This window comes from Vicugna pacos, chromosome X (assembly GCF_048564905.1).
Source record: "Vicugna pacos chromosome X, VicPac4, whole genome shotgun sequence".
Lineage (NCBI taxonomy): Eukaryota > Metazoa > Chordata > Mammalia > Artiodactyla > Camelidae > Vicugna > Vicugna pacos.
The window spans coordinates 73,686,068-73,705,720 of NC_133023.1; the positions used below are offsets into that span (position 1 = coordinate 73,686,068).

The 19,653-nt window shown below is 34.8% G+C and overlaps 2 protein-coding genes across 6 annotated transcripts in view; both read left to right on the top strand.

The window, feature by feature from the left end:
• Positions 1-19,653, top strand: part of DIAPH2 (diaphanous related formin 2) — a 784,101-nt gene that overhangs the window by 171,513 nt on the left and 592,935 nt on the right. For all 5 annotated transcript variants that reach the window (XM_072956799.1, XM_072956800.1, XM_072956797.1 and 2 more), the window contains one exon: positions 8,009-8,148. In XM_072956799.1, coding sequence (XP_072812900.1) covers positions 8,009-8,148 — 140 coding nt within the window. The remainder of the gene's footprint in view (positions 1-8,008; positions 8,149-19,653) is intronic.
• RPA4 (replication protein A4) lies at positions 9,198-11,422 on the top strand. Its single transcript, XM_006210246.4, has one exon. The coding sequence runs from the start codon at positions 9,740-9,742 to the stop codon at positions 10,526-10,528; it is 789 nt and encodes a 262-aa protein (XP_006210308.1). The 5' UTR covers positions 9,198-9,739; the 3' UTR covers positions 10,529-11,422.

The window sequence follows — 19,653 nt, forward strand, 5'->3', positions numbered from 1 at the left end:
GTTTAACTTTTCATTGTTAATATCTCTGAGACTGTCTAGATCAGATAAGGCTGTTGCTTTTTAAGAAATGAAGTTTAGTATTTCAGGATCAACATTCTACTTAATAAAAAAATCACCATTTTGTCTCAGTTAATGATAAAAATTAAAAATTATTATGAATTTAATTGAGTAATGAGTAATTATTTGGTGTTATTATGAAGCATTTTCTTCCTGGCTCTATAAATTAAGCATATGTTTCATAATAGAAGAAATAACAATAAGGCCACAGAATTTAAATATATGTTCAGGGTTTCCTTGTGTACTTGACATTTCTAATAGTACATGTACTGAAAGAATGATTTAAGTGTTCATTCTGTGATGCTCTTAGATTCTATAATTTGAGGGTGAAATGCTTAATCTGGTATTTAATATATAAAAGCTTCAATAAGCAAACAGTAAATGATTTCTTATAGAGAACCTTATACTTTAAACATTTTAGTTAATTGTATTTGAATTAGTTTAGTTAGTCAGATCTTCTTGAGACAAATGGTATGTAGCATCTAAAGGATAATGATGCTTTTACATGGTACCTCTTAATCTCCTTCAACTATTTAACCCGTCCCCCACCCACCCCTACCTGACAACCACCGTTTTGCTCTCTGTATCTATGAGTCTGTTTCTCTTTTGTATGTTTGTTTTGTTTTTTATATTCCACATACAAGTGAAATCATACAGTATTTGTTTTTCTGTCTGGCTTATTTCACTTTGCACAATACCTTCTAGAACCATCTATGTTTTTGGCAATGACAAGAGTTCATTCTTTTTTATGGCTGAGTAATAGTCCATTGTATATATATACCACATCATCCTTATTCATTCATCTATCAATACACACTTAGGTTGCTTGCGTATCTTGGCTGTTATAGATAATGCTGCAGTGAACATAGGGGTACGTATATGCTTCTGAATTAATGTTTTCATTTTCTTTGGATATATATACTCAGGAGTAGAAATGCTGGATTTAGGGTCATTCTATTTTTAGAACAGTGTCTTTCCATCTGTTTGTGCTGTCTTCAATTCTACTTTTAATTTTTTGAGGACGCTCCATACTTTTTTCCATAGTGGCTGCACCGATTTACATTCCCACCAATACTCCACCAATACTGAGGATTTCCTTATTTCCCACCAATACTGAGAGTTTCCTAATTTCCAAGTCTTCACCAACACATTGTTATTTTGTCTTTTTGATAGTAGCCACTCCAACAGGTGTAAGGTGCTATCTCATTGTGGCTTTGATTTGCATTTTCATGATTTTTTACTGATGTTGATCATTTTCCCATATACCTGTTGGCTGTCTGTATGTCTCAGAAAAATGTCTATTCAAATCCTCTCCCCATTTTTCAATTGGGTTGGTTATTTTTGATATTGAGTTGTATGGGTTCTTTTTATATTTTGGATATTAACCTGTTATGAGACATATCATTTGGAATTATCTTCTAACATTCAGTAGGTTGCCTTTTCATTTTGGTGATGGTTTTCTTTGCTGTGCAAAAGGTTTGAAATTTGATTAAGTCTCATTTGTTTAGTTTTGCTCTTGTCTCCCTTGCTTGAGGAGACAGATTCCTCCAAAATATTGCTAAGACTTATGTCAGAGAGTGTACCGCCTATGTTTTCCTCTAGGAGTTTTATAGTTTTCAGTCTTATATTTAGGTCTTTATTCCATTTTGAGTTTATTTTTGTATATGGTGTGAGAAGATGTTCTAATTTCATACTTTTTTTTTTTTTAAAAGAAATCAGGGGGCTAATTTTATACTTTTAAATCTAGCTATCTGGTTTTCTCAGTACCACTTATTGGGGAGATGTTATTTTCCTCATTGCATATTCTTGCCTCATCTGTCATAGATTACTTGACCATGAGTGCATGGATTTATTTCTGGACTCTGTTCTGCTCTGTTGAGCTGTATTTCTTGTTGTGCCAGTACCATACTGTTTTGATTACTGTAGCTTTGTAGTATAGTCTTAAGTCAGATAGTATGATACCTACAATTTTGTTCTTTTGTTCTCAAGATTGTTTTGGCTATTTGGGGGTCTTTTGTGGTTCTGTACAAGTTTTAGGGTTATTTGTTCCAGTTCTGTGAAATATGCCATTTGTATTTTGATAGAGATTGTACTGAATGTGCAGACTGCTTTGGGTAATATGGACATTTTAACACTATAATTCTTCTAATCCATGGAGTATGGTATATCTTTCCATTTATTTTTGTTGTCCTCAATTTATTTCATCAGTGTCTTGTAGTTTTCAGAGTACAAGCCTTTCACCTCCTTGGTTAAATTTATCCTGATGTATTTTATTCTTTTTGATGTGATGATAAATGGGATTGCTTTCTTCATCTCTCTCTCTGATAGTTTGTTACTAGTGTATAAAAATGCCACATATTTCTTTATTTTAATTTGGTATCCTGCCACTTTACTGAATTTCTTTATTAGTTGTAATTTTTTTGATGGAGTCTATGGAGTTTCTCCATATAGTATCATTTCATCTGCAAATAGTGATAGTTTAACTTCTTTTCCATTTTGGATGCCTTTTCTTTCTTTCTTTTTTCTTCTTCTTTTTTTTTTTTTTTTTTCCAAATTTCTATGGTTAGGAGTTCCAGTAGTGTTGAATAAAAGTGGTGAGAGTGGACATCCTTATCTTATTCCTCATGTTAGATGAGAAACTTTTAGCTGTTCACATTGAGCAGGATGTTAGCTGTGGGTTTCTCATACATGGCCTTTATTATGTTGAGCTATGTTCCCTCTATACCCAGTTTGTTAAGAGTTTTTATCATAAATGGGTGTTGAATTTTGTTAAATGCTTTTTCTGCATCTATTGAGATAATCATATGATTTTTATCCTTTGTTAATGTGATATATCATGTTAATTGGTCTATGAATGTTAAACCATCCTTGTATTTTTGTTTTGTAAGTGATTGCTCCACTACTCTTTATTTATGTTTTCCAGTGAGATTTTTACCTATGTATGTTTTCTTATTATTAATTTTAGTGCCTTTTCTTTTTAGCTTACAGAAGTTCCTTTAACATTTCTTTTAAGGCCAGTTTAGTGGTGATGAATTCTTTTTGCTTTTGCTTATCTGGAAACCTCTTAATTTCGCCTTCCATTATGAATAATTACCTTGTTGTGCAGAGAATTCTTGGTTGGCAGTTTTCTTCTTTCACCATTATGAATATGACATGCCACTCCCTTCTGGCCTGTAAAATTTCTGTAAAAAAAATCTGCTATTAGCCTTATAGGGTTTCCTTTGTACATAATAAGTTGCTTTTCTCTTTATGCTTTTTAAGATTTGCTCTTTTTCCTTTACTTTTACCATTTTAATTATAATGTTTCTCAATTTGTTTCTCTTTGGGTTCATATTATTTGGAACCCTTTGGGCTTCCTGGACCTGGGTATCTGTTTCCTTCCTCAGATTCAGGAAATTTTTAGCTATTATTTCTTCAAATAATTATTCTGGGCCTTTCTCTCTTCTCCTTCTGGGACCCCTAAAATGCAGAGTTATTCCACTTGAAGTTAGGATATGTTCTCTTATTTTTCACATTACTTTTTCAGCCTCTGAAAAGGTCTTAATTATAAACTATGTGTCCTGTGGTGGGAAATGACACTATGTGAATTCATCTCATGATACTAATGTTCTGTATAGTTTTTATCTTACAGACCCTGAGTTGATAATATATAGTATCTTTCACACTATATTTCTCATGCAATTAAAACACCTTTCAGTGCAAATAGCATAAAAATTATTCAAAATGTTGCTTTAATGTAATATGTTTTAAAGTACCTTTTATACTTGGGGAATGAATTAATTATTTAATGCTAATCTCCCTTTATGAGATATTTTTCTTATATAGCTGAGAGAAGTCATCTAAAGGTTTAGCAATATATTCAGCTTCAGATAGCCCACCAAATACATCACTCTTAGAGTAAATAGGTAGATCGACTTGGATTAGGTCCTTTTTTAAATCTCCTTTTTCTACTGGAACTCAAGGAACTGATGATGAGGAAAATGGCTTTTTGATTTCTTATGCTTTTAAACTTATGGGAGTCTCTCAAGAACAACACTGTGAACCTTTATAGATATAATTCCAAATTTGTTAATCTATAACATTGCTTTCTCAGAGAACTGCAATGAAAGATAAGAAACTCACTTGATTAAAGTAGCCAAAGAAACCTGACTATGTTAGGGTTTATAAGTCATAATCAATAGCGGTAATGATATTACTGCTTTCATGACAATAATATTGTCCTTCCTACTTGAAAATGACACCACTGATAGTAATTACTATTTGTGTGCACACTGTAGTTGAAAAGACCTGTGTACAATCAACAGTTTTTCCCAGTGTCTGCAGCAAAATACCTTTATAGCTTAGAACTATGAATCCTTTCTTCACTTTATAAGTAAATCTGTATTTACATTAAAGAATGACAGGTCATGCTAAGACCAACTCAATTTAAAATCAGAAATGGTATCTCCACTGCAAATTTAAAGTGTTCTTTTTAGAATATTGCACATCTGGTTTTGATACTAACATTTCATATCAGAGTAGGGGGATTGTGATTATTAAACTGACCTAAAGTTTCTTTTGGTTCTTTGTGTAGTGTGTTAGAATAATACAAACATAGTCACACTGACAAGTATCTTCATCCTAATGATTTTCAAATTAAGGAATGGTTTCAAATTAGGAAAGCTTTTTGTTCACCTAGCTTTGAAATAGCATGATGTATGCTAATTGCTAACTTCGTCTGCATTATTTTTTAAAGATCAAATGGGCACAGTGGTAATTTTCATTAATCTCATACAGAGCAGCTAATTAAAATTTCCATTATTATCCATCCATTATCTAGTTGTTTCCTTTGTTCAGTATCAGAACAGGATGTTAATAATAAGCCATTCTTGTATTACAACCCTGTTAAATATAGTGAGAATTAGTGTAATCTATTGCGTTGTTTTGGTTTTAGATGACTTCTTTAATATTATGCTGCATCATATTGATTATGCTGAAGATACTTTGACATATTGTAATAGAGATTTCAGAATCAAATGCTTGTTGCTTTAATTTTTTACTCAATATGGAGACAAAGTGACATTAAGTAGAAAAAGCAGTAACCCAAGGCTCACAATGTTAGTGTTTTATTTCGCAACTTCACTAATTATGTGAACTTGGGAAATCAGCTTGATTCTCTATTTCTGTAATGTGGATATTAGGAGAGCTGATCTTTAAGGACCAGTCCAGCCTTCCCATGGTATAATAATTCATAATTTCCAAATATGAACTTATGTGAAAACCCCAAAGTCCTTCTGAGTTATAACACACATTTGTTCTATAAAGTTACATATTTTCTGTCTTACTCCATTAGGTTGTTTGCTCCCATTCCTTATAACCATAGAGTATCCTCAATTATAAACCTGTTTCTAAGACTTGGAGGAGGGGTGAGTCCCAAGGTGATGGGCTGGCATAATTTTTCCATAGAGTATCTCACCCACAACCATGTAGAAGAAGGGAAGTAACATTTTCTGAGCACCTTACTCTGTCTGAGACAACATGTGTCAGACGTCTGTTTTAGGCACTTGATATGCATTGTCTTAATCCTCCTAATAAATACGAGGAGTAGGTGTTTTTCACCCATATATCATGAATGAGCAAACATGTTTATAGAGAGCAGTTCAGTCAGCTGCTCAAAGACTACCTAGAAGGTAAGGGGGCCATGATTCATACCCAGGGGCAGTTTGAGCCATCTCCAACATACTATATACTGCCTCAATTTACCTGTTGTGTACTAGCATCTCTGAATAAATTGTAATGGAACCTCTCGGAAGTATAATATTCAGAAGCAAAGCTAAACTGGATTTGGACCTGAATTTGGAAGGTTCAACATGTTGAAACTCATCAGTCATTCACCCATTTCTTACTCGCCGTTCACATATCCGTCTTTCATTCAAGAAATATGTATTGAGTACTTAGCATATGCCAAGCACTGTGTTGAGATCTGGAGGTATAGCAGTAAACAAGCTAGGTGAGGTTCCCACATCCTGGGCCTTATGTTTTAATGAGGAAGACACAGTAAATGAGTTAAGTGCTAAAGCAGATAAACTTATATAAAGCTAATAGTATCAATGAGATTTGAAATGGTGTTGTGATGATAACTGCAGTGTGAAGGGCAGACTCTTGGGCTGAGACATAAATGATGAGAGCCAGCAATGGAGAGGTCAGGGCTAAGAGTCTTTCAGGTAGAACAGCAAATATAAAGGTCATTCTGCAGAAATGAGCCCTGTATACAAGCCTCTGAGAGTGGATCAGTAGGGCCTTGTCATCTAGTAATTTAGAAAACAAGTTTGAGGATCATATGAAAGTGATATGTGACAGGAGACCTGCAAAATTTTATACTTTAATGTTTACTTGCTATTATTCCTTGTGGTTCTGTAGCCTTAAGAGATAGGTAAATAAGTTATAGAAATGTGGAACTGATTTCACGGTGATGGCTTTACTCACTGCACCATCTGTGTGGTGATTCATTGAGTAGACTTCTTGAACATCTACTCCGTATCCTAATAAAGCAAGAAAAATCAAGTCAGTGGCCATTACACAAAATATGGGAACAAAAAGTATGAAATTGTATTCCTTGTTCTGTAATTGTTACAGACAGATTTCAGCCACATCACACTTCAGTTGAGGCTCACTACACTCAGTCACCTCGGTAGATACTTGGCATGCATGGAGCTCCAAGTCTAGAAGAGAGAGACACAAATAATGACCTCTGCACCAATGTCTTAAGTGCTGTAATAGTGATGGTGCCACAGTGGTATAAGGGAATAGAGTTCTCGTACATAAGATGTTATCAGACTTTAAACATTTACTATTTAATGGAATTTTAAAAAATTTATACATTAAGAATGGTTGACAATTTCCATATTCAGAAGGCATTCGCAATAAAAAGCCAAATAGTGTGAAACCCTAGGGAATCTATTTCTCATTATTAACATATTGTTTTTTTTTAAACTCTATATCCTCTAATGATACGACTTTTATCAAATTAGCAGAAACTGAGTGTAATTCATATGCATTTACAAAATGGGACTCAGGCTAGAGTTTTAATTCAGGAGGATATGTTTGTAATATAGAAAAGGGACAGTTATAAGTATGTATTTCTAGAATGTGAAACTTTGAGTTATTAGTACAGTGACTGTGTTGATGATGTTTTTCTCCCAGGCTTCTCCCCAAACTGCTTACATAGTTATGGCAAGGTGATGAAGGTAAGGAGCTGTGATGAGATAATGAGTTCTAGAAATAACCCCATGTATGTTGGAAATTAAGCTAAAAACTAGTCGCTATCAGATAAATGCATTTAAGGACTTTTAAAGATCAATCTACAGCCTGGGAGTAGCAGTCAGGATGGAGTAGCTGGAAATTGGTGAATGCTTTAGAGTAATTTGTTAACTAATATGGTAATTGGAGACTATAGTCTTGTATATTTTAATAACCATTTTCCCTTGTTTTTCAGATAGGCTGATACTGATATATTTCAAAAGATTTGAGTTATGTATAATGTTTTGCATTAAATTCTGTTCACTGTATTTTGCAGAACAGAATATAAATATTTTAACTGGGAAAATTAATAAGACGATTTCTAAATGTTCAGCCTGTGGGTTAAGGAGGACCTGCTAATGTTAATCCTAATGTCTGGGATTGTAAATTTAAGCATCCCCATCAGTGATAATGCCACTTTATGCCACTCAAGTCCATATTCTATTCAGGACATGTGCATCATCTGTGTAATTTTCTTTTAAATGAGACTGAGGAGAGTGTTGAGATACATACTACATGATTTTAGCACATCATTTCTATGACCAAGAATTTTTAAGCGACCAGCATTCTGTACACATTTTTATACAATAAAATTTTACATATTCTATGTGTGATTTTATATTAAAAAAGCCTTGTTGTTTGTCTAAAATAGTATCTTTTTTTTTTTTAACAGGGAGGGCTGAAAAACAGCAAACATGAATGCACCCTGTCTTCACAAGAATACGTGCATGAATTACGATCTGGTATTTCAGATGAGAAACTTCTTAACTGCCTAGAATCTCTCAGGGTTTCTTTAACCAGCAATCCTGTCAGGTAGGTGGTTCTTGTTGTTTCAGTATATGATTCATATAATCTGTACTGTATATAATTGTTGGGAATATAATCAGCTATGTCATTTTAACCTCAAGATTTCCTGACAGAAGTCTGATGTTAGCTAATAAAACAATGTCTAATTATGAGGTTGTATACTTTTAAAAATATAGTTAATCTGATCTTTAATAATATACAATTTTAAGAATACAGATATCCCCTGGATGGTTAAATCCTCTTTGATTATTATAAAATATGGATCCAGAAGTTAAATATCCACATTTACATGAAAATCAGTACTCAGTGACCGTTCTATATTTATTTGTAAAATGAATTAAGTATAATGGCTTTATGGTATTATTCCTTTTTAACTTGAAGTAAATATATATTCTACAAGTTTTAGATATACTCTTCACACATTTCTGTAATTTCGGATAGCAAAAATTAGTTTGTCTTAACCAATAAAGGAAATAAGAAAGTATTAAACTCCTCAAAATTTTACACACTTAGCTATTACCTAGGGACAAAGGATTTTTAGGGAAGAAGTTCTTGCCAATAGTGGATTCCAATGACTGATATTTTATTAACCATAAAAAGCCTTTAAATTAATTACACCCCAAATGAAATGTTTTTATAATGAAAAGGAGATTTTCAGTGTAATATGAAACTATTCTGGGATCTAGTTACACAATTACCGAACTCTTAAGTTTGGAAATTACTGGATAAGAATATATAGAAACCGTATTTTGATTTTATTCTTGGTTTTCCTAATACGTGATAGGGCCCACGTCTTGTACTTCCCTGATCTATCCACAGAGCCTTGAAAATAATTTTAGAGCTCAGTTGTTTCATTTGGATTTATGTATAAATTGAAATATGCTACTTATTTTTACCTATGATGCATTTGGCAGAATAACTGGGAGAGTGTAATTCTACAATAAAATTTAAAAAGGTAGCTGCAAGATATATGACTTGCATTTGAATATGATAATTATTCAGAGGTGGCTGTCTTTCTATTTTTTCCAGAATTATTCTGGTTTTAATGATTTGAACAAGGATGTGAGTTTTCTGGGAACAGTAACCATGGTGGTTCGTTCCCCGCTCCCCTCCTCCCGTCACGCGCCACCCCCGCCACACACCGCTGCCGCTGCCGCTGCCCACAAGTTATAGTAAATTTATTGCTCCGAAAATTTCTGTTGAAGGGAAATAAATGAATACATGAGTCTTTAAGAAGTGACTATAGAAGTCGTGACATTTAGGAATGAAGTATGGGCAAACCTAGTAAAAAGGGTTTTTATAAAGATAGCGGGAAAGTTTTGAAATTACATACGGGTCTTTTAAAATGTAGCCGAGTAGCTACCGGATGTCTCCGAAGAATTCTGGGACCAGGCGAGAAGCTGGCAGGTCCTGATTGGGTAGAGGCAGCTGCATCCTGGCAGCTGATTGGCTCCACGGTTGCCAGGGGCTACTTGTTGCGTCACAAGCCCAGCATTCCGTGGTAGCCCACGCTGGAGGTCGGAGGTCGGAGCTCGGCGGCCGAACTCGCTGACTGGAGCTGAACGTCACCACCTCACCTGCTTGAGCTATCCTCAAAATGAGTAAGGATGGGTCTGGGAGCTATGGCAGCATCTCTGCCGTGGGTGGAGCCAGTGGAGGCAGTGACCCACCGCCTCTGGGCAGAGTAGCTCTTGCTATTAAGTCCACACGATCCAGGGTACGAATCCAGGATATTGTACCTTGTTGTGTAAGCCAGCTGCTCACCTCCACTCTGTTTGATAATGTCTTCAAGATTAGAGGAATCGAGATTTCCCAGGTCTCCATCGTGGGAATAATCAGACAGGCAGAGAAAGCTGCAAACTGCGTTCGTTACAAGATTGATGATATGACCGCCAAGCCTATTGAGGTTCGCCAGAGGATCGGCAGAGATAAAGCAAAGCAGGGGGTGACTCTGCTTCCAGTGGGGGTCTATGCCAAAGTGTTCGGTATCCTCAGATGTTCTGCGGAGGTGAAGAGCCTTGAGGTGTTGAAAATCCGCGTCCTGGAGGATATGAACGAATTCACCACACACATTCTAGAAACGGTCAACGCACACATGATGCTGGATAAAGCTCTCCAAGCGGCCTCTGGGCAGAGCACCCCTGTTGCTCCATTCGACATGGATGAAGCCCAGAAGCACAATGAGTGCCACCCCGACTTCCTCTGGAAGGAGGTGCTGCGTTTGATTCAAGAGTGTCCGCGAGAGGAAGGCAAGAGCATTGGTGAGCTCCTGGAGGAGCTTCCCAACCTGAGTATTGGGACCATCAAGCAAACCATTAATTACCTGACCACCGAGGGCCACATCTACCCCACCGTGGATGGAGAGCATTTTAAATCTGCTAACTGAAGCAGCGAAACGTTTTTTCATTTTTCGAAGACCCTTGCCTTTTGTTGTGACTGAGTTTGACTGTTTGACTTTTAGCAAGTAGTTTTCTTAAGCAAAAGATCGAAACTGACATCCTTTGGAACCTCACTGCTTTTACAGTTGCATTGGACTTTCCTGTTTTTCTAACTGTCTGTATTTGAAACTCAGAAGGAATTGGCAATGGATAAATTCACTGGCCTTTTTGTAGGATTTACATGCAAGCAAACGAAAACACTCCTTGACGGACGAATTTGGGGGAGAAAAGGTACAGAAAAAAATTGAAAAATTATTACTTAGGTGCATGGGAGCTTCTTTTTCTGAAATATCTGCATACTAGGAGAAAACAGATTCAGTCAAGGAGCCAGTTAAGATACAAAAAAAAAATACTGTTTTTACATTAGACTTATTTTCTGTTTGGATTTAGCTTATTCTAGTCATATTGTTATCTCTTGCTAAATATAGTGATTGATTAATTCATATGTGCTAAAGATAGCAATTTATGAAGTCAGGTACTCAGTTGAAGTGTTTACTGAAGGATTTGCTCTTATTACCTTAGTTTTATGTTTTTTAAAAGATACAGTTACACTGTGTTTAAATGGCAGGGTCACCTTGACTACTTTTTTCTTAAAATGTCATTAGTTTAATTATTGTGTCAAATACAATGTGCTATTTGGATTAAATTACAATCTCTTATACTTGCATGGTACACAGATACCAGACTTTGTTTTATTTCTAATGTATTATCTGCAGTACTAAGTGCTCTGTTTTATGTATAAGAAGATTTTATTCTTATAGGTTAGACAAATAAAAAGTAATTATAGGAGTATTATTAAGCTTAGCAAGTTTAACCAAATTTATTCAAACCTTTTATTAAAATACTTGCAAAATTTTGACTTTCCTGTGTGATTTTTTTCTAAATTCATTTGAAAAGCATTTTTTTTTGAATATTAATGTTAATTATCCGGAATAATTTTTTTCTCTTCTCTATATGATTATCAGTAACATAGGTTATATCTGAGTTGTAACAATACATTTTAGTATAGGTTATATTAATTATGTGAGGCTCTTTAAATAATTGAGTAAAGTAAGCATTTAATTGTACATACACTAAAGATGGTATCTTTCAAATTACTACTTTTGTTACATTACTGGAAAGAATATATATATATTCATTCAGACAGGTAGAAGAGAAAAGCATTAATTGTTTAATCACAAAAAAGGTGCAAAAACAGAAAATTTCTTAAGTGCACCATAGCCAGCAATCCATACTGTCAGAACACGGCGTCTCTTATGCCACTTGTTACAAAAACTTACCACCAATTCTTCCTTAAGATTCTGAGGCATAAACTTAAATTTTCTTCCCTTCAAAATTCAAGAAATCACGACACTCTTTTTGAAAACCACAAATGGTTTTAACATACTATAAACTTGTTTAAATTATCAGACATCTTTCGACTTTCTAGTCTTCATAAACATAGGAAATTCTGAACCACTCTTTGTTGAAAAGGTTGCCTGCCCTGGGGAAAATCATACTGAGAGAGAGAGATCAGGGGCATATTTCTTCCTCAGAATCTCAGAACAGAAAGAAATAATCTAAGAGACATAATGTTCTTTAGTGGTATCACTTACACAAATGCACAAATCCGGAGATTAACATCTGATATTATGACTTGTAGATCGTTCTCCTAGTTGTCAGAATTGATTCACCTGGCCTTTGGATGGGTAGCCACTTTTCCCCTCGTTCTAGGAATATTCCTTCAGAGCTAGGAAAACAGCAACCAAAAAGAAAAAGACAAAAAGAAAAAAAAAAAGAAAAAGAAAAAAAAAGCCCTTTTTGGCTGCCTCTGTGCCCGGAAACTGATATTTTGCAGTACATCCACCTGAATTTAAGGCCAGGGACTACCCTCGCTCCTTTCACCATCCTTTGAGGGGAACTGTCCTCTGTCTTAGTTTTTTGGGGTTCTTTTTAGGTTTGTTAATTACCCAGCACCCTTCCCCCTCCCCCTCATTCTTTCGCTTTAGTGGGATTCTGCTGCAGGTAAGGGACTGCAATGGAAGAATAGTAAGCATGCCTAGCTACAATGTGAATGGAAATCAACAAACATTTTTAGGCAGAAAAGAATTGCTAAGATTGTCTCGTACATGCATATTTAGTGCATGTTAGGGGTAGCAGATTTTTAAAATTCAGTTTAAGCCATCCACCTGGCACGCATACTTCTTTTTCAATTTTGTTTAGCTGGTGAATAAACTTGGTCAGTACTCCCATTCCTCTTCAGTCTTGCCTTGTATCTGAGCCAAACCTTTGAGAATAAGTTAGAAATCTTGGGGAAATACAGTAGACTGTTTTGGGCAGGAACATTTCAGTCTGAAGAATCTGAAGAACATAATTGATGGTTATAATTCACTAGGGGTTGTTTTCCTATGGCTCATGGGCATAAGAAATGTGTGCATTTATGTTGAAGTTGATTCTAAATGAGCCGAATAAATAAATTTGAAAATGTTTTCAAGTCAAAGCTAGTATTATTGTCATAATTGTTAGTAACTGTTTTATTTTACCTACTAAATTTAGATTTAGGGGGGAAGGTAAAGCTCAGTGGTGCTCAGAGTGCAGGCTTAGCATGAGTGAGGTCCTGAGTTCAATCCCCAGTACCTCCATTAAAAAAAATTGATTTAGATTTTAATTGTAATCTGAGAAATACAAATTGTATTTTTACAATTTTCATTAACTTTTTATAATGACACATCAAAAACGGTAAACACTGAGAATTATTTTCAGTCATTAAAAGTTTAGTGAGTACCTACTATGTGCATTTAAGTTTTAACTTTCATTTTAATAAGCTTAAATTCAATTGACTTCTGAAATATTTATTAAAATAAAAATAGTTAATGTTTTAACATTTATATAGTACTTATTATCTGCTAAGCACTGTTCTAAGAGAGAGTGTGTGTATGTGTCTCTGTGATGCCTAGATTTATATTTCTAGCTCAGACATTTCTCTTGAAATTTAGATTCTGTCTCCAAATATCTTCCTGGATGCCCTACAGGCATCTTTAAAAACATTAAAAAAATCATAGCAAGAAACACTTACATATATACCATTTTACTCTCCCTTAGGAAATGTTCTAAGAACTTGAAATACACACATACAACCAAGCAATCATTATCATTACTATTAATATTGTTCTCATTTTATAGATGAGGCACTTGAGGCTCAGAAAGCTTAAGTAATTTGCTCCATTTTAATGTTACATGGTTAGTATCAGAGCTAAGGTTCCAACCCAGAGCCTGGGTCCTTAACTACTTCTTTGTACATAATAAGGAAAGTCTTTAAAAATATCCTCCTTTCATTCTTGTCACATACTAAATATTTTAACTTTATGTCTTTTATTAAAATTTGTCTGACTTGAATTAAAAAAAAAACACTGAAATATTTCAGTAAAAAATATAAAAGAGAATATAAAAGCACCTGTGTACTCATCTACTAGTTTAAGAACCAAAACTTTATTATAGTTGTAGAGAACTTAGCCATATAACTCATTAATTTTGAATGACACTCTACCACCCTTTGAGCCTACATTTTCACTGATTAAAAAATCATCTGAAAGGCTCCATCTTCTATAAACCAATGCATTTATTTTTTGAAGTGTAATATGTGAAGAATATATATCATTGTGTTGAAAAGTCTTTTTCCTATGACCTCATGGCTCTGTGTAGTGAAATTTGGGACTTCTTTGCTCTGTACATGATGGATGGTACTGCTAGTAATTCAAATGTATGGTATTTATTCCAATTTAGCATTATATGATAAATTAAGAAAACTTTATTTTACTATTGAGAGATAAATTTTTTTTTTCTTTTTGGTAATACCTGAAGTTGGAGCAGTTCAATGACTAGCACTTAATATTATGTAGTTTGTTTTTGTACAGCACATGGATATCCCATAAAGGAATAACAAATTCCCCTTGTCCATATGGGGCCTGTCTGTATGGAGCCTACATTCTAGTAAGAAAAGTCAGACAATTAAAATTTTATATATATATATATATATAAATAAATAAAATGTCAGGTTGTGATCTGTCCTGGGGAGGGAATGTTGCTATTTTATATCCTATGGTCAGTGAAGGCCTCCCTGACTTTAATGATATGTGAGCAGAGATCTCAAGGAAGTGTGGGAATGAGCTATGTTGTCCACTGGAGGAAGAAGAGTGTTAGAAACAGGAGACAGCAAGAGCAAATGCTGGGCCTGTTCCAGGAATGTCAGAGGCCAGTGGGGCTGGAGGCAGAGAATTGTGAGCCATTGGAAGGATGTCAGCTTTTACTCTCAGTGAGCTGGCAAGCTGTTAGAGGGTTTTGAGGAGAGTAATGGCCAGACCTGACGTAGATTTTTAAAGAATAACTTGGTACAAGCAGGAAGACCATGTTACATATACAGTAAAGGAGCTAGAAATCTCATAAGGATTCTAGGGACAGCCATATAGCTGTGCCTCATGGAGGCTGACACGGAAGGTCCCTTGACATCCCAGGGTAGTCCTAGAACCTGATTATTTTTGTTATGAGTCTTCACTTCAGCGGAAGAAATGCATGGCTTGTCTCCCTGATTTGTTCCATTGTTAACGTGGCCTCTACATGAGTCTGCTGCTGCTTCTGATATTAACTGCCTGGCTTTCTCTACATTACCCATTTTGAATTCTTTATGGAGAGACTCTGGTCCCCATTTGTTTCTGTTCGGGCAAAGCTTTTCATGACAGGCCACCTGAGCCTTCTGGCCCGCTTAAGTGCTTGCCACATCGCTGGTCAGGTGACCATCCCTAATCCAGTCAGTTTTGCCCTTGGTAAGGAGAAGAAGACAAGATGATGTGGTCTGGAATTTGTCCACCTCAGAAGGTGTTCCTGGAGAGTGCTCCCCTAAGAAGGAGACGTGAGCTTCTCTGGTACCAACCAGTGTAGGAACTTTAATAAGGTGAGAAAGAGAGTTATCATTATTTTTTAAATTGAAGTATAGTTGATTTACAATGTTGTGTTAGTTTCTGTGCAGCATAGTGATTCAGTTATACATATGTATACATATATATTCCTTTTCATATTCTTTTTCATTACAGGCTATTATAAGGTATTGAATAGTTTTCAGTGATGAACAGTAGCACCTTGTTTATCTGTTTTATATACAGTAGTTTGTATCTGCAAATCCCGAACTCCTAATTTATCCCTCCTTCCCCTTCCCCTTTGGTAACCATACGTTTGTAGAAAGAAAGTTATTGTGTGGTTATCTCCTGAAGGTCAAGGATTATGTTTTATTTATTCTCTGTATTCAGCACATAGCATTATTCCTGGTGGAATTAAAAGTTGAGTGAATGAAAAAAAGTAACAGACTGCTACCACAAAGTACCTCTAGTGTTCCCGTGTGTATGTGTGGGTTTGGAGAGCGGGGAGAAGATCAAGGAGCACCAGTGTCCTTTCTTTTCCTCTGAGTGTCCTGAGGATTCTTACCAAAGTCTAGTAAGCCACCTCCAAGCAATGGTTTCTTCTTGGACTTTTTTTCTACCATTTGACTCTAGACCGAAAGTCATTCTTCTTCCTGATAAAGGGATACTCTCCTCAACCTGCCCCCCCCCAATCAAATGGTAGTGGTGGGATATGTGTTTACATCACATGGTTAAAAAAATTCTCAAACACAGTGTAGTGTTTTCCCCTCTTGGGAACTCACAGTGAATGTTAGTATTGTTTTTTTAAAAAGGATTTTAGAAATCCTATAAGAAAGAATCATGTTTTAACTTTACTAATACAGAGTTTCCAAATGAGAAAAAATATTTTATTCCTTAGACATGTGAAGAACCATTCTATTGTGTAAACCACACTTTCTGTTTCCATCAGATTTAAACCTATCGACAGCCATAAGATTTTATCTAACCATCCCCTACTTTATTTTTTTTTTCATGTATATATTTTCATTGAAGTATAGTCAGTTTACAATGTTGTATCGATTTCTGGTGTACAGCACAGTACTTCAGTTATATAGGAACATACATGTATTCATTTTCAAATTCTCTTTCACCATGTTACTACAAGATATTGAATATAGTTCCCAGTGCTATGCAGTATAAATTTGTTGTTTTTTTTTATGTATCAGTTAGTATCCATAAATCTTGAACTTCCAATTTATCCCTTCTCATCCACTTCCCCTCCTGGTAACCATAAATTTGTTTTCTATGTCTGTAAGTCTGTTTCTGTTTTGTAAATAAGTCTGTCTTTTTTTTTTTTTTTTAGATTCCACATATAAGTGATATCACATGGTATTTTTCTTTCTCTTTCTGGTTTACTTCACTTAGAATGATAATCTCCAGATTCATCCATGTTGCTGCAAATGGCATTATTTTATTATTTGTTATAGCTGAGTAGTAGTCTATTGTATAAACATACCACAGCTTCTTTATCCAGTCATTTGTCAGTGGACATTTAGGTTGTTTCCATGTCTTTGCTATTGTAAATAGTGGTACTGTGAATACTGGGGTACATGTGTCTTTTTGAATTAAGGTTCCCTCTGGATGTATGCCCAGGTATGGGATTACTGGATCAAGAATTCAGCAAGGTAGCAGGATACAAGATTAACATACAGAAATCAGTGGCATTTCTTTACACTAACAGTGAAATATCAGAAAAGCAAAATAAAGAAACAATCCCTTTTAAAATTGCATCCAAAAAAAAAAAAACTTCAAAATAAATCTGACCAACGTAGTGAGAGTTTTATATTCAGAGAACTACAAAACATTGACCAAGGAAATTAAAGATAACTTAAAGAAATGAAAAGATATCCCATATTCTTGAATTGGAAGAATTAATATTGTTAACATGGCCATACTACCTAAAGCAATCTACAGATTTAAGGTGATCCCTATCAAATTACCCAGGACATTTTTCACAGAATTAGAACAAATAATCTTAAAATTTATATGGATCTCATAAAAGATCCGTAATTGCCAAAGCATTGCTGACAAAAAAGAATGAAGCTGGAGGAATAACCATCCGCTACTTTAAAATCTCCCTCCCATTAACCAACAAATAATTAATCAAACCAACACAGCAAACAACTAATTTATTTTTCATTTGGAAAGAAACAAACAAGATCAATGAAACAACAACAGCAATTGAGAAAAGGAGGAAACCAATATAAGAACAAACCCCAGAATGAGAGTAATAAGAAAATTACATAGAAAACAAAGAAAAAATTGCATTTAGAGGAAAAAAGTCACCTTGAATGCATAGTATCTGATTTCTTATATAAAAGAGTCCTTGAAATTCAGCAGCAATCATTTAATATCATTGGTTTAGTTTCCTAAGGATTCCATAACAGTGATCAAAAGCTGGGTGACTTTAATCGATAGAAATGTATTGTCTCACAGTCAGGTGGCTAGAAGTGGGATATCAAGGTGTGGGCAGGGAGGTCCCTCCTAAGACTCTAGGGTGGGGATTTTCACTTCCTCATCATCTCACATTCCTTGGCTCATGGCAGCATAACTCCAATCTCTGCCTCCTTGTCATGTGACCTTCTCTTTCTTAGAATACTCTGTATTCACTAGTTTGTTGTATTTTTTTAGATTCCACATATAAGTGATATCATACAGTGTTTGTCTTTCTCTGTCCAACTTATTTCGCACAATGCCTTCCAGACTCACAGATGTAGAAAACAAACTAGTAATTACTGGGGGGTGGAAGGTGGGCAACATAGGGGTGGGGGAGAGGGAGGTATAAAATGTTGGGTACAAGATAGATTCAAGGATGTATCGTACAACATGGGGAATATAACCAATATTTTGTAATAACTGTAAATGGAAAGTAACCTTTAAAAATTGTATAAAAAATTTAAATGCAAAAAAATTATGATAAAAAAGACTGGATAGTAAAAGGTAAGACTGAATTATTCACTTAAATTAATGAAAATTAATTTTAGTAGGAGGTATCTACCTAATAAAAAAAGGTAAATAAAAATAATAATGATTTATGCCTGGAGGTAAATTACTATAGCTAAAGTTAATGTGATGAAACTAGCTAATTTACTAATCAACTTTCTAAATGTATTTAAAAATTAACAAAAAGTAAATGCTCAAAGAAAAAAAAAAAAGAAACTCTAATTGGATTTAAGACCCACCCTAATCCAGTATGATGTTCTATCCATCTTTACCTTAACTACATCTACAAAGACCCTATTTCCAAGTAAGATTGTATTCTCGTATTCTAAGCTGCTGGATGGATTCTCTTCAACCCACCACAATCATGCAAAGGAAAATTACCCTTCAAACTGTTGAGATAACAAAATTAAGCTAAATTCTGTCTAGGTAAAAGCATTAACTAGTTCAGAATATTCAAAAACAGTAGAATTATGTACTACTTCTAGAACTTTCCTTGTGTAGAACTACCCTTAATGAAATTAAATATTATCCTTGTTCTCCTTATAAAGAATTTTTTTCTGGCTATTAAATTATGAGAGAGAGCACGGTATATGATAGAGTACCACTAGAATGCCAGTCATGAGATCTGTTTTCCAGTCCTCGATTTCTCACTGTCTGTGACCTTCATGAGCTCTTTGGGCCTCAGTTTTTCCACATGTAAATGAGGCCGGAGCCTTCTGGCTCTAAGAATCTATGTTTTGTTTTGCTTATTTCCAGTCCTACAACTTTTGCTAGTGGAATTAGATTAGTGCTTAGAGATGATTGTGAAGTGAGAAAAATGTTCCTCCATAAGACTAAAAGATTTCCTAGCATTCCATTATTTTCTTGCATTTGTAAATATATTTAACTACCTCCAGACAGGTACTTATAGTTTCCTTCAAAATATTGAAGGAAGCAGTTTCTATGCCTATATTACATAACTCTTTTTGAAAGCTGATATTCATTAGAATCCTGTCATTTGCCCTCCCGTGGCTGATTTCCTTCCGTACCACAGTTTTAACTGGTTTCTTTTTGTTCTGCCCCTAGTAAAATAATAAATAAATATATAAACACACATACACACACTAATAGCTTTACTAAACATTCTCAAAGCACAGTCACTTCAGAATGTTAAAGTCATGGATTTCAAATTTATGTAGTATTTAATCACTCAGAAGATAAAG

Excerpts from the sequence above, each read along its gene's own strand:
- RPA4 (XM_006210246.4), top strand. The coding sequence starts at position 9,740 with ATGAGTAAGGATGGGTCTGGGAGCTATGGCAGCATCTCTGCCGTGGGT.